The 15,242-nt window shown below is 41.0% G+C and overlaps 2 protein-coding genes across 2 annotated transcripts; one reads left to right on the top strand and one right to left on the bottom strand.

Annotated features, from left to right (window-relative positions):
- The first annotated feature begins 6,089 nt into the window (after positions 1-6,089).
- Positions 6,090-11,815, top strand: LOC116302712 (uncharacterized). The gene is made up of 8 exons (XM_031712073.2): positions 6,090-6,448; positions 6,600-6,891; positions 7,441-7,851; positions 7,928-8,307; positions 8,391-8,991; positions 9,072-9,370; positions 9,937-10,615; positions 10,738-11,815. Exons 2-8 carry the CDS (start codon positions 6,849-6,851, stop codon positions 11,076-11,078), a joined length of 2,754 nt encoding a protein of 917 aa, XP_031567933.1. The 5' UTR covers positions 6,090-6,448; positions 6,600-6,848; the 3' UTR covers positions 11,079-11,815.
- A 255-nt stretch (positions 11,816-12,070) lies between these two features.
- On the bottom strand, positions 12,071-15,241 carry LOC116302713 (uncharacterized). Its single transcript, XM_031712074.2, has 8 exons — positions 15,011-15,241; positions 13,674-14,621; positions 13,523-13,592; positions 13,403-13,449; positions 13,259-13,316; positions 12,994-13,157; positions 12,853-12,914; positions 12,071-12,395 (listed from the first exon to the last, which is right to left on the bottom strand). Exons 1-8 carry the CDS (start codon positions 15,114-15,116, stop codon positions 12,195-12,197), a joined length of 1,656 nt encoding a protein of 551 aa, XP_031567934.1. The 5' UTR covers positions 15,117-15,241; the 3' UTR covers positions 12,071-12,194.
- Position 15,242: the final 1 nt, after the last annotated feature.

Here is a 15,242-nt window from a genome sequence, read left to right on the forward strand (position 1 = left end):
GGTGCGTTCTGCTTTCAGTCCGCCAACCTGCTTAGGTAATACGTTGGGGTTTAACTTTGAGCTTATCATATATAATGGAAGTAGAAGGAACGGATTTTGATCCCCCTACCGAAGAAGGCCAAGTAGACATTAACGACGAAGAATACGAAACCCTGCTTCCTGATGACAATGTAGACCCCCGAGGCCTTTTTGATAAATTGCTGAGCAAGTATGGCGTCAGGGCCCGCGATGCTATGCGTTCCTTAAGAGATAAATTTAGGTCTAAGAACCCCCACACGCCCATTCCAGAATACTTACAAATGGAATCCCTTGGCGTGCGGTCGGACTTAATAGCGGACCTCATCAAGGACCTAAGAGAGCGATACCCAAGCCTAAACCTGGCTCCTTTGGACTTCCAAATAAGAGACAAAGGGCAGGTTCAAGTTAGAGAATCGGGTAGGGAAAAATGGCACAACCTGTATCAAAGGAAGAATTCCCACCTGCTTAACAACCAGCTTCCAAAAGGAGTCACAAATGCGCTGGGAACGCCCAACTTGACGATGCTAAGCACTTTGACTCAAAAGGAAACAGAAGTTGCTCAAAGGGCCTTTATTAGAGGCGTTTCGAAGCCTGGCTACAAAGATGCCCTCAGATCCGCAATCAGACTGCAAGAGGAGTGCCAGGAAAAACTTAACCAATTAGAGGCCGTCGAAGAGGAAAAAAGCAAACAACTTGAAGAACTTCCCTCAAATAGCGATGCGACCGGAGGCTTAATGAGTTACTTGCGGAGAATAAGTGCTGAAAAGGAAGCACTTAAGAAGGAAATACAGGAAAATAACATAACCATCGATGACCTTACACACCAACTCGATGCGGTAACCAAAGATGAGGGTGGCATCACTAAGCTCCTTGATGATTTTAAGGAGGATAACATAGCATTACAAAGTAGAATAGAAGAATTGGAAGAGGAATTCATTAAACAAAATAGACTAACTACTGCGAGTCATGCCGCCGAAATTGCAGACTTTAGAGCTAGGCTTTCTAAGCTGTTGGAAGAAAAAAGCAGTGTAAGAAATCAGCTACAGCGCTTAGGAAAAGAATTAATGGAGTCTGTTGACAGAGAAAGGCAAGTAATGGTGGACAAGGCAGTGGCGGGGGAACAAATACGGCAACTTCAACAGGCCGTCGAAGACTTGGAGTACGAAATAGATCGACAGCGAGTAATAATCGAAGATCAAACTCGCCCTGAAGAAGAAAGGGAGGCAGCCAAAAGGGAAATAGAGGCTCTTCAGGAAAGACTGGTGGAATTACAAACGCAAATAGAAGGTAAGGAAAGGGAGCTGGGGCTTACCACCAAGGAAAAGATAAAAAAGCTCCTGGTGAAGTATGGCGTGCCGCTGGCATTTGCGGTCGCTATTTCAAGCGTAGTAGGAGTTATCTTGTCCGCGCTTAAGGCTACGGGCGCAGGCGTAAAAAAATTAGGCAATGGGCTGACGGACTTGGGAAAAAAGATGGCAGCCGGCTTGCCTGGGCTGCTTGGCAGTGTCCTTGGCCTGGCACTTAGGGCCGGCGGAGAACTGTTAAAGTTCGTGGGGAATAACATTTGGATCTTGGTCGTCGCTATTGGGGTGGTCCTCCTGAAGAAGATGAAGGGTTAATCTTATCCTTGTGTATTACTGGTGGCTTATCGTCGTCGGGTACCCGAGGTGTTCTCGACTGGGGATAAGTAAAGATAGTATTCGCACCGCCTCGATAATACGGAATTAGTGGTATAGCAGTCATGGTGCTAATGGGCTTATGACACCAAGCAGCATCTGTACTAAATTTACCCTGACCATTTATTCGGATGGCACCCGGCTTACCAGCGTGGGCACCAGAGCCGGCAACATCGCTGGGACGAACTTGAAGCTTCGCATATTGACAATTGGTTATCATATGAAAAGTTACTGGCGTTATATCTTCCGCGCTAGGCGGGTAGGGCTCCGATGAAAAATGAACTGAATGCCTATTTCCGCTTTTTTCCCTGTATGGCGGTAATGGGGTATTAGTCTCATCAACAAGTCTAAAGCCGGCATTACATGAATACCCTGTATTAGTGGATATAGTACATATTATCATTCCTAAGCCTCCAACCTTCACCCATAGCCCGGTGTCAAACCATATATCAACCGCATAAATTTCCTCCTCCTCCTCCTCCTCAAGGTAATGAAGGAGCCAATCCTCCTTCGCGTGTGGGTTATCCATATATACTAGAAAATAAATTCCATTCTAAATACTAAGTACCGTTAGAGTGCTGATGGTCGCATGATTGTAAGGTCGATCTCTTTGATCCTCTATGCTATTTACCGTAACCAGGCCACTGTCGTCTATTCTCATTTGCAACTTTACCTTCCCGTGACAGTCGGCAACCATACGAAAAGTCCAAACCGTTAGATTTTCGGTGCTATTTGTTGGTGGCTCTACGGAGAAATGCGTAGGCTCCCTGTTGTTCGTCTTCACACGCATAGGCTGCAGTGTACCATTGTCGTCTTGGAACCTAAATCCAACATTGGCATTACTATCTGTGCCAATGCAAATACTACAAAGGATCAACTTCTTTCCTGAGTAATTCAGGTTTACAGACATCCCGTCGACATCAACCCAAGATGCTAGGGTGTATTTTTTCTCGCCTGTGTAAGTCGTATAAACACAATCTACTCCGGATGCGTAGGGGTTGTTCATCGCCATATATAATAGCTTAGACCAATGCTTGCAGCTGTTAAGCCGGCTTTTAGTAAGTTATGGTCATATTCCTCGGGTATCGTAGGCATGACCTTCTTTGATACCTTAACTACGGGTAGCTTCGTTTCGTGTGATTTTTTTGGCTTCTCTACGAAGTGAGGAATGCCCTTGGTAGTATCAGAGTTCACGTCATTTGCCCCAAACTTCATGTCTTTGGTTGCTCGCTGCAGCTTGTTGTTGTAACCCACAACGGAATTGGTGTTAATAACCAAGTTACTTGGCATTAACCAACAACCAGGACTCAAGGCATAATCTAGCCGCACTTTAGATTGCTGCACCGCTAATTGATATCTCTGCACCGATTTAGATATGTCATTTTCTATTATTGCGGACTCAAACAGGGTTAGGAATTCCTGTTGCGTTTCCCGCGAAGCACCTTGGGAACCAACAATGGGGCTGCGGGTATTTACCTGCGCTCCCAGGGTGCAGTAGACGAATGCTTCAATGCTGCGGTTGATCCTGGCTAGGTTTCTTAAGCCTTTTCCTTTTAATAATACAAACGGATCCCAAGGACTGGGGTAAATCGTCTCAATCCTATCAATCAGCGTAACGTCATTCTTGCGACCACCCAAGTCGTAAAACTTTAGGACCCCGGGGTATTTTTGATGATACATGTCTGCCGGACGCACGCCGTCAACATGCCAAGCATAGATAATGCCCAAGCCATGCGTGGCGCCCTCCCGATAACGAAAGTCTCTTTGCTGCGGCTTAAACTCATTCATTAGCCTTTCTAGGGCAGCGGAATCGTAGTGGTTATTCATTCGATTGAATGGCTTTTCCCCCGGTAATGGTACATTAAGCTCCTTCAATATGCGTCGCATAGTAAAAGCAACGTGGAACCTTAGAAAGGCAATGTCGAACATATCCGCGGCAACCCCGCAGCCCTTTGTAGCCGCCCAGACGGCAAAGTTTAACTGCTGCGGCCAGTACTTAAAGTTAGGTCCCCTTAACCATTCGTGGGCTTCTTTTCCTGAAGTGTGCGTAAGGTTAAAATCCTTAAAGATATTCCTTATTACTACGTCAAACGTTTGCTTACCCACTGGAATCTTCAAATGCGTTACTATTTTATCAAAGTCGTTTATGCCACCTTCGGCATCATAAAATGGGTAATCTTCCTTGGTTATCAATAAATTCTCCGGGAAATTAGGCTGTACCTCCTTCGTTATTGACAAATGCTGTGCCTCTTTCCTCTTCTCATGCGGCCCCAAGTCCGCATTGCTGTACATTCTGGAGCCTTGGTAATAAATACCGTCGGGTCTTCTTTCGAACTTACTAGGGTCTGCATGCGGAAACATCTTCCTAAAGGCCCTCCAGTTCCAGTAATCCCGGTTGTCGTGATGTGGCTGGTCCTCAATATCATTCCCAAAAGCGTCGTACATACTATATATAATGGATGTTATACCATCAGCACCTAAGTTGTACCCAGATGTTCCCAATTATCACACTACGGCACCAATAACGGAACCTAACGAACTAAACGCTGAAAATTTCAGGCTTAATAAAGCAAATTTAATCCTGGCTTACTTGGAAGGGCAGACGAAACACTACGAAAAAGTCCGAAAAAAGTACGTCAGAGCCCGAAGTACGCTACATAAGATTGCGATAACTTCAGGGTCCATATCCGTAGTGTTGACGGGCTCCGGCGTTGCTACTTCGCTTACTGGACCGGGAATAATCGTTGGGGTTCCTTTGGCCGGCGTTGGGGCAGCCTGTGGTATTATTTCGGCTGTTGCTACGGGTATTATGAAACAGTTGTCAAGCAAAATATCCAAGCATGACACGACAATAGCTCTGTCAAGGGCTAAAGTAAATACTATTACTGACCTTGTCTCAAAGGCTTTGCGTGACAGAAAGATAGACGACGCAGAATTCTCGCTTATCTTAGCCGAAGAGGAAAAGTACGAGAAATTAAAGTCGGACATAAGGAACAAAAAAACAGTCGTAAAAGATCTTTCCGAGGAATCTCGCAAAAAGATCTACCAGGAGGCAAAAGAAGAGCTTCAAAGAAAGCTTGCTCAGTAAACATCTGCTTTGAAAAGAGCGTGACAGGATTTCGTTTACATATCGAACGACAGTCTGGAAATTACGCGTAATATTTATGCTAATTACTCATCTTATGGCATAAGATTCGCTATCTTCTTGGAATCCATCCTAACAGGGGGTGGTTGGGGTCGATTTCGCGAAATATTTCGTAGATTACGTCAGGGTAATAAGGAATATCCTTATCCAGCCGACAAAACATCCACTCGGCTTTTGTCATATCAGAAACCTCGGGAATAGACTAACCGGTAATTTCAGACAAAAGATAGGGAATAGCTTTATAATATTTCCCTAGCTTTAATTTCTTTAATGTCTTCCTTAGACTTTGCGGGGTTGGCTCTTCTAAGTGGTCTATGATTTTCTTCTTTACTTCGTTGTCTAAATATACCGGTCGAAGACCCCGGATATGACTCATCCAGTCCCTAAAGTATTTTATTCTCTTATAAGGTGTTTTCGTACGACCTCCATTGGCGTAATACTGCTCTCTGGTAGCATTTGGTACGGCATTACGAATATTCTTACCACACTCGTAACACTGTGCTGACGTGTCATCTTCTATTTGCATTTTCTTACCACAACACCAGAAACCCTTGGGCTTGGGTATGTTAACTTTGAATCTTAGACAAATCACACAGAAATCATTGGCGAACTTTTTACATTCATGCATCGTATATCCAACAAATATCTTAACCCTCATTTACGATACCTTTGATTCCCAACACAGCAGCAGTAAGGGAATCGTCGCGCAACGCATAACGGGACACGGGTATTTCCCGCTGCCGACCCGTTCCTTAAATCGCCAGTAAAACCCGTAAATCTTCGACATCCACCGCGAGTCCCCCTTACTGCTGCTTGAATACACCGCTCTATCCGCAGTCTCATTATCAGAGGGGGTACGAGATAATTGACCGCGCTATACCCCCCTCCCCCCATTCAATTGGGTTTTATTTCTGCCCTTGCCGATTCTTTATTCGTTCCTTTGGCTGAGTTCCCAGAAGGGTAGGGAAGGGATGGAAAAGCGCTTCAATATTTCCGGAGTCATCAACCATAAAACAAAAGGACAGCTGAATCTGTGCTGTAACAGCGCTGTTTCCGCCCAAGTCACTTGTTCTCCGTTATCCTGTCTTTCGAATACTTTAATGTGGGAACAAAAGAATAGTGAAACGTTAGAAACCAAATATCTCAGCACTCTATTTCCACGGTAATACAAACGGCTGTTTAAGTGTGGCTGAGGGAAAGGACTTTAGTTTCCTTGCACTATACCTAGTAGAGCAAGTTTTGGAAAAAATAAAGCTGCAAAGCTAGAATAATATCTATGACTTCCTGCTTGCTATACTTAATAAGTTAGTTCCTCGTGATAGGCGGTCATCTTTATTTTTGGTTGTGGTTAAACCAAACCATTGGTTGGTTTTCTTTCAAACAGACAAGCTGCATTGGCTCATTGAATCCATCCCAATTAACAAATGCACAGAAGATATTCTTAGTACACCGCTTAGTTGCGAAAACTTCTCGTCATCCGGGTTCCGCGAAATTGTTTGTTTTTTCCTTCTTTTTCTTCTTCTCGGTCTGACTTCCTCTTCAGTCTTGTTCATTCTATACAGAGCAAACAAGCTCAGGCATTGAAAACTGTCTATGCGATCATTTATTCGTAAGTATATTATATCAAAGGGAAAGAATGTATTACAACGTGTGATAGATTAGTTTTTCATGCCCTTACGTGTCCTTTTCTGAAATGTACTGTCTATATTTACATACGATATGAAAGACATTTTTTAATACTAATATTTGAATTTTTACAGTTTTCGAACTTTTCATAATAAGCACTACTTTCGAGCTTGTTGAGTCTCAAGGGAAAGCCCCTTTTAATACTGAACCTAAACAAGATGAATCTAGTCGTAGTACTATGAAGTGAAATCGAAACCAAAATACACGCAGCAAAGATATAAAGCGCTAACTGCTTGATAGATGCAGTACGCCGGAAGACTACTCCAGATACAGCATCGTTTCATGCGGAAACAAGCCGAAGTGACCATTCATCTTGACTAAACATGTGGCAAGTGACTGCAGTGTATTGGCTATTCTGCACTACTGGTAAGACCCATACTAAGTAGTCCAGCACTTGAATGTATAAATGTGCTTTATTTAGGCACAAAAGGTAAACTAGTTAGTACGGCCAGTACCTAGACTACATAGCAAGAGTACCTGCAACAAGCTAGTATTCCATACTTTATTTGCACTAATGCAATAGTGAAGCTTTATTCTTGTCTATTGTCAGTGCTGATTCTAGTTCTTCTGAAGTAAGTCGTTTAGATTAAACCAAGCATAAAGTTGCAGAAAAACCTTTTAAAATGGCATTGAAAGAGTTTTTTTCGTAAAATTGTCAGTAGTTAAGTAATCAGCCAACGCCCTCGGTTCATAAACGACCCTTTGCCGGGCTGCGGTCTGTGAATGCCGTTTAAGTTCTCGGTCTTTGGATGCGCGTTTTTTTCAGTGTGTCGGAACTGATCAATGCAGATCAAGTTGTGCGTGATATTACAGAGACCCATTGTTAGTATGCCGGGATGGCGGTATATGTTTAGTGCCTGCAACTGGGCTGGAAGATACGATACTCGACAATCTTTCCCTATGTTTTCCCAACAGGGCTGTACCTTAATCGCGTTAACAGTGATGATGTTTCTCATCGAGTATGGATGGAGTCGTCATATTGTAAAAGCAATGGACAGCGAGTGTCTTACGACTCAACTCACAGTATCTGCTGTAATGACAAGCTTCACAACCGCACTGATGATAACCAGCTTTACTGCTGTGGTCAATATCTGTACTCGCCTGACATCAGCATCTGTTGTGATGGTCGCCTTCATGACATCAGTCAAGCCACTGCCAAGCCTCAGTGTTGTAAACGGATTTCTTACGATGCTGATAGATTCATCTGCTGTGAAAATGGTGTGCTAATGAAAAGAAGATTCAGACATACTGCATGCTGTAACAACAAGACTATAGATATCACAAGAAAAGTCTGTTGTGAAGGAAGGGTTCGCACTTCTACTCAAGGTATCTCTTTTATCACTGAGTGTATGTAAGTGCGGCGTTCTATAGCACTGGTTTGAAGTCTAACTTCTTATTTCAGGTCGAACATCATGTTGTGGTAAAAGGTCTTATAATCCATATAAAGATACTTGTTGCAATAGAACTGTGAACCGTGATATCGTCACCAAATCCTGCTGTTCAAAACAAGCCTATGACAAGAGTGTATCAACATGTTGTAATAATCACTTGACCCACAGGGCGGGGATGCAATGCTGTGAAAACAAGTCATATGATCAGAACACCCATACCTGTTGTGGAGGGATTATCACGAGAAAGAACCATACCACAGGATGTTGCTGTAAGCAGGCTATTTGTACTTTGTACAATACTCAACAACAAATATGCTGTAATGGAATGGTTGTACCTAAAGGTGGACATGTAGGATGTTGTGGTGCAGATATCTATGATGTCACTATGCAGGTAGAACGCAATATGAACAAACCATTTTGTTGTACGGACGTGTCAGTCTGCTATTTAACTGTTTTTCCATCGTTTCTCATCAGGTATGTTGCGGCAACATCACACTTGGAGCAGGTCCTAGTAACTGGCGGTGCTGTGGGAATATTCCTTACAACAGCAACAAACAAATCTGCTGTAGAAATATAATTCAAGCAAAAACAAACAAAGATATGCGTTGCTGTGGCAACAAGGCATACGATCCTTACATATTTCAATGTGAAGACTATTTTTACAATCACGTGATACCCATAAACGGCAAATACTGCGATAGAAGGGTGTATGACCCAGATGATGATCTGTGTTGTCACGTGTCAGTTGTACCTAAGACGTATGGCCAGCGGACTGCATGTTGTAACCAACAAGTCTATGATAAAGATAGATATGTGTGTTGTGATGGAGTCATCAATCCCATCCCTGCAGGAATACCACAGTGTTGCAGACACAATGCTTATAATATCCTGAAAAACAAATGCGATGTTGCAAGTGGCGAAATAATAAGTCGTTCAAACAGGTTTGTGAGGTTTTGTGGTGCACAAATGGTGGAATATGATACCAGGAAATACCTGTGTTGTAATGGCACAACTTATGGTCCAGGAAATGTCTGCTGTAAGGGAAGCGTTGAAAGACTTCCTGGAATAAGTTTAGGTTAGTTGAAACAATCGAAGTGCAATTAGGATTGCAATTCGTTAAAAAAAATTTTTTTTTATTTCAATTCTCATTGACAGGACAAGGAAAATGTTGTGGGCAGTACCCTTACGATAACAATAAATATATCTGTTGCCATGGAAACCTGTACAGCAACTTTAAAGGGAACAAGTGTTGTGGTGCCAAGCCATACAATGCCTCCACGCATGCGTGTTGTCAAGGGAATATTTACCCAGAAGGCTTCACGTGCTGCAAAGGCGTGGTCCATCTAACACCAGGGGTGCAGCTTGGAAAGGGTAAATGCTGTGGTGGGATTGGGTACAACAGGAAACGACAGATTTGCTGTGCTAAGAAAGTATTTACAAGAAAAAGTAGAAAGGTAAAATGCTAATGCATATAATAATAATAATAATAATAATAATGATAATAATAATAATGATGATAATAATAATAATAATATTATAATGATGATGATGATAATGATAATGGAAGTTTCTTATATAGCGCATTTCAAATATCTCAATGCGCTTCACATTTATGACCAGAGGACTTTACGGGCTGTATATTAAGGCGCTATTAGCAGCCGTGCAGCTTACAATCATGAGTGTGAATCGTTAGTAGATTATGCCTCCAAATTGGAATAGGCTGTTGAACCGGGAGACAATCCCCTACTCTTACACGAATAATTCAACACTGTGTTCTTTTATGTCCCCCATTTTACTGTAGCTTAGGAAGGGTTGGGAGACAGGGCCTACTGTTTTAAGTCCTTGTCCGAGAATACTTGAAGGTCTAACCATTTGCAGATGTAATTACAAAGGAGCACCTTCTCTTCAGTTATTTTAACCTGAGTGTCCAGACCAACGCTCTTACCAACCGAGCTAGCCGGGTGGCGGATGTATTATCGCTCATGCATTGATTCTAAACAAGTTTTTCTCTTTGTTATAGATGAAGTGTTGTGGTACTCGTCCTTACGATAAGTCACGCAATATTTTCATTTGTTGTCACGCAACATTGTCCGTCATAGGTCATCATGGACGCAACGTCTGTTGCAGAAAGGAACCATATAGCCCGATACTGGAGACTTGTTGTAGAGGACGTGTTCACACGAAGCGCAATGCAACGTGTTGTGGACAAAATATCTACGATCCTTTAAAATCAATATGTTGCAGCAATACTGTTTATTCAATACACAAGTATGGAAAAGACTGTTGCCGAAAGATGGCTTACAATGCATCCACACAGGTCTGTCGATCAGGATCTGTATTCCCAAAAGTGCTTTGCGGTCAAAAGATTTACGATAACAGGACGCAAATGTGTTGTGGTGGTAGAATACGCCAAAAAGGTGCTTACATAAGATGTTGTGTCAAAAGAAGCTATAACATAGTAAAGTCTATCTGCTGTAATGGAAAAGTACGACCCAACACTAGAATATGTTGTTCTAACAGAGTCTACAGTGCTAAGGGTTTTGGTTGCTGTGGAGGATTTGCACTGAGAAAAAACCATCCACATCTCAAATGTTGCGCTGGTCAAGTCTACGAGGTTGCACAATACAGGTGTAAAAGAAATAAGATCGTGGCCAAAGGGAAACTGCAAAGAAAGATGTGTATGAAGGAGAGCGCATTTGGTAGGTCACATCCCTAACTAGACATGCTATCTTGGATAAGCTATTGATCTATATATTAGATGCACAAATCCGCGACTACTCCACTTACTATATAATAAGTGTTTTATTTGATCATTTCCTAGCTTTTCTTGGTGAACTCCAGTCAATAGGAAGAGTGTATCATTCATTCAAATTACTCAGTGTTATCAAAGGGGAACCAAATATCCAAGTAGGAGCCACGATGAAGGTTTTATACAAGCACGCACAGTTCCAAAGACTAAAGAAGAGAACAGGACAGACCTATCTACTGGCAGGGCGTATAGTGTGGAAGGATTCGTTCATGATGGAAAAAGTCTTCCTTTATCGACCCTGGAGGAAGAAACTACAGGAAAAGCTAGAGGCATTAGTGAAGAGTTGTCACCTCATAGGAGCTGCACATCCTGTAGTCAAAACACGCTTTTTCAAGGCTTTTGGAAGGATGTAACCGCCGACTGATGTACAGCACCCATACAGTTAATATCCAAATGTTGCTATATTCAAAACTAGTTACTTAAAAATCCAATCCTTTATCAGTTTATTCACATTGAATATATACGATGAAGAGTTTTCTTTTAAAATGCCTCTCAGCTATTGCATTTAGATGCATGTGGCATGTTAACCGCATGAAAATACCCATATTTGGTAGGTCACATAAACAGCCAACTGACAACGCGTAGGTACAGTAACTACTTCACAACCCTAGTATGGTCTTTTTAGTATCAAATTCATTCATAACTGATATCAATTTGATATTCTGAACATGGGAAAGCCTCACTGCACAGCATACCACGAGGCGCGTAATGCATTGTTTGCTAAAAGGAAAACTTGCTGACCATATGTTATATTACGTCTTCGTCGACAAGAAAAGTTTTCGCTGAATCGTTCTGCCTCGGATAAGTTTCATCTTAGTTTAAGATAAAGAAGCTGTGAAGAAAGTGTTCACTAACTGAACATCTGGGAATAAAAAGGTGTGTTCAATTTACTTAGAAAAAGAGTGAGAAATAAATCTGTCAAATCAGTTCATGTTAATCACAAATGATCAGTTCTTTTTATAACGCTACAGGTCATTAACGATAGTGACTTAGTGTAAAGTCTTGTGTGATCACGAGTGCACGATCCATCTTAATCGAAACCTTGTTTTTGATATATTTTTTTATTAAAGCTTATTTTTCTAAAATGAAATTAAGGCTTTCGTTTAATGTTTGCTCTACTTTCGATACTTAGTGTTAAATAAGTCTCCAGATGGATGTATTGGATCTAAGGGTCACTCATTTATTTCGAAAGCCGGTGGTTTTTCCTGGGTGTATTTTGTGACAGGTTAGTGAAGTCGCAGTTTCGATCCTTGTAAACGTGAGTTTTTTTAATATATGACTGGTTTCCTCATGATACCAATACAACATATCTATGCGCATAATATAAAAGACTTCGCCTCTAAAATATCAATAATACATCTTATTCTCTTACACAAGTTTATAAATTACACTTTTTCAGTTTTTTTTCCTCCCTAGTAAATTGGTTTAAATACTTTGTATTACATAAACATTTTAGTCATTGTTCTTTTCTATACATCACTTTCTCTGTCCATGTCGGCAAGAGCTTGTGAGCTGAGTCTCTTTTGTTGTTGTTGTCTTCTTTCTATCTCTCTTTGTAGGGCCTGACTGTATTCTTCGTACCTCATGACAATTTGTTCAACTTCTTTCTTGTACAATCTCTTTAACATCGTCTGCCAACAGTCTAACTCACTGTACCGGAAGAGTTCCCACTAGGTTAGAAACACAAATGGACATTGATCAATTATTCGTGGATAGAAACATGAGATTGAACATCCAACCTTTGGTGTTTCACATCAAGTTTTACGAGGTTGAAGTTGTACGCAATGTTTTATCATACTTCCGCACGTTTACAAGGAAATGGACCCAAATCAACCATGGTACATACATATATGCATACATAGTACATAAACTGTTGGTTGGAACAATATTTTTTACTTATGTAGCTTTGCATTCAAGGGCTTAAACAAAAAATTTATTCTCTTGGGAATGAACAAGGTGCCATGTGATAAAGGTTTTCATGGCGAGTATTAGAGATGGGGTATAATATACAAAGGGATGAAGGGGATATCTCATATATAGTATCAGATTGGAAGGGGGGAGTTAAGGGTATCTCTCTATTGAAGGTGCAGTAATCAGTAGGGAGGGGAGGGTAGGGCACTGTCTTACCTTCAGGAAACAGTCATATTCAGGGGATGCTTGTGCATATGTCATAAGCCATTGTGGTATTTCTAACAGCAAGAAAATAAAATGTATTTTTTAAACAAGGAATAAAACCATTGCAAGTATACTAACAAATTAAAAGTGTACCTCCACCAAATGACACCTTTGAAATGTGTTCTATTGGTTCCTGCCGTACTTCGTCATATACTTGATTCTGTTCAGGTTGTTGACCAACATGTTGTGGTTGTTTGTATCGTTGAATATATTGACTTTGTAATGGATGTTCACACTGGGCTATGTTACTCTGGCAGCTGAGAAAATAGAGAAATGAATAAAGCTTCTTCATGTATTCATGTATTCATCTACCAAGATAACATATAACCAACGCAGCCAGCCAGCCTGTTTTACTTACTTGACATAATATACTCCATACTCCTGGGATTCTGCTCTCTCCCATCCTTCTGGAAGTTCTGTGTGAAAGCATGACAAATAAAAGTTCATATTATGAATATGTGTATTCAGTTTGCAAGTGAATATTGAGATATTATTGTGTTACCTTCTTTGTGTATAGGATGCTTCCAGTCAGTAGTCTTTGTGTGATGGCTGTCCAACAATTGAACAACAAGTTAGTCATGTATTTGATAACTATTGATACACAGAACATGATCATACTTACTCAATAAAGTATTTCCTGCCATCAGGGGTTACTGCGGCCTCCCAGCCTGGTGGCAAGATGTGGTCAAGCTCTGAAATAAATACAAAATCTTGATCACACCAAAGAAACACAGAAATACATGGATGGTGTATTATTTGATCTTCTTACTAACCTAGATAGCCTGATGCCTGATCCTGGTCATCTGAATCAGTAGAGACACAACTTCTATAAAACTGTTGAGAACTGGAAACCAGTGATGCATTTCCACTGTTGCTGTATAAATTGCCTGGAGCAACAGAAGCATCTTCTTGGTAACACTGTGATACGGTACTATCCTCTTGAAAAGGGATACCATGAGAACATGTGTAGACATAAGAATCAGACATAATAGTAGCATGACTATTATACAGCCCAGCGTAATTAACATTGCCACATACAGCCATATTTGTAATAAAAGTGTCAAGATTATTATTGTCTGGACACATATCAGTCATTGTCTCCTTGTCCACTTTTATGCCTTTGTTGATGCAGGTGGTTGGCAGACAAGGTTGTGATTGAGAGTAATGTTGTGGAGTATATTCAGCCGTTTGGAAACTCATAAGCCTGTTAATGATTTCAGTTCTTTCGGCAGGAGAGATTCTCTCAGAGTACAGACTATTAATGTCATCGTGTAGCTGTACTGTTTCTCTGTAAGGAGGTGGATGTCTGTATTTGTCTAATGAAGGCTTGGCTCTCTTTTCTTGTTGCATTAGATTTTGATACGGGGGTGGATGGCGATAGATCCTGTCTTGAATATTTGGTTCAGGAATGCTTTGATTGTTACAACAGTTCTCGCAATATTCAGTGTTGAGGTTCATATTTTGAATAGAATCAGTAATTTCTAAATTAACGGCACTCCTTTCTGGAGTATCAACCATGGATGAAATATCTCTTTGGTAAGGTGGACTATATTCATCAGTATTTGCAGCATGACCTGCTCCAAGCATCAGTATTCCAGCATTTTCATCTGTTGTGTCTTGTTCTTTCCAATAGTCAGATATCTGGGATTTAGATAAGACCTCTCTCGATACATCACATTCAAAAGGAAGGTTTGGAGATGAAGAACTTTTCTTCAGTTTTTCTAATAATTAAGCAGAAATATCCTTATTGCATGCAATATTGGAAGACACTTTAGTCTCCCCTCCCCTCCCCCCACTAACACCACCGCAACTCTGTTAGAGCAGTCTAACAAACCCATAACTAAAAGACAGTAAGATCAGGGAAGCAGCTCTATAATGTTTTCTCAAGCGAAGATCCAAATTCACTTTACACAACTGTACAACGGCAACCATCAAGTATCAAGGTTTCTTTCTCATCTAAACTTTATATTTAATTTAAGCAGACAAAATGAATCCTAAATTATGAGTGATAAAAACACATTGACTTCATAGTCACATAATACTAGGTGATTATAATTTACTATTAATCAAATAGAAACACGAACAAAAAGCACCGTTATACGGGGCTGACCTTGTAAGATTTTAGTCGTATCTTCCCGCTTCGTGTACTTTCCATGGATCAACCTTTCCTTCGGATTTTTTGCCTTCTCTTTTCTCTTCAGAAGTCGAAAAGGCATCTCTCCTTAAGTGATGACGCCGTTTTCGTTTGTTATGGCAAACTATGGCATTGATTTTCCTCTATTACTGGGAGGAAGATCGTAGAATATGCCGAGAACGCCGATCATCTTTAAAACTTTCAGAAT

Source organism: Actinia tenebrosa, unplaced genomic scaffold (assembly GCF_029948245.1).
Source record: "Actinia tenebrosa isolate PJP-AT-01 unplaced genomic scaffold, QUT_ActTen_1.0 PGA_scaffold1__47_contigs__length_23844297, whole genome shotgun sequence".
NCBI classification, from domain to species: Eukaryota; Metazoa; Cnidaria; class Anthozoa; order Actiniaria; family Actiniidae; genus Actinia; species Actinia tenebrosa.

What these genes read in the sequence shown, in the direction of transcription:
- LOC116302712 (XM_031712073.2), top strand. Translation starts at nt 6,849, where the DNA reads ATGTGGCAAGTGACTGCAGTGTATTGGCTATTCTGCACTACTG. An exon ending in TCTATGATGTCACTATGCAG is followed by an intron (nt 8,308 to 8,390) that starts GTAGAACGCAAT and finishes GTTTCTCATCAG; the next exon opens with GTATGTTGCGGCAACATCAC. An exon ending in ACTTCCTGGAATAAGTTTAG is followed by an intron (nt 8,992 to 9,071) that starts GTTAGTTGAAAC and finishes TCTCATTGACAG; the next exon opens with GACAAGGAAAATGTTGTGGG.
- LOC116302713 (XM_031712074.2), bottom strand. Translation starts at nt 15,116, where the DNA reads ATGCCTTTTCGACTTCTGAAGAGAAAAGAGAAGGCAAAAAATCCGAAG. An exon ending in TCAGGCATCAGGCTATCTAG is followed by an intron (nt 13,593 to 13,673) that starts GTTAGTAAGAAG and finishes TATTTATTTCAG; the next exon opens with AGCTTGACCACATCTTGCCA. An exon ending in GGCAGGAAATACTTTATTGA is followed by an intron (nt 13,450 to 13,522) that starts GTAAGTATGATC and finishes ATTGTTGGACAG; the next exon opens with CCATCACACAAAGACTACTG.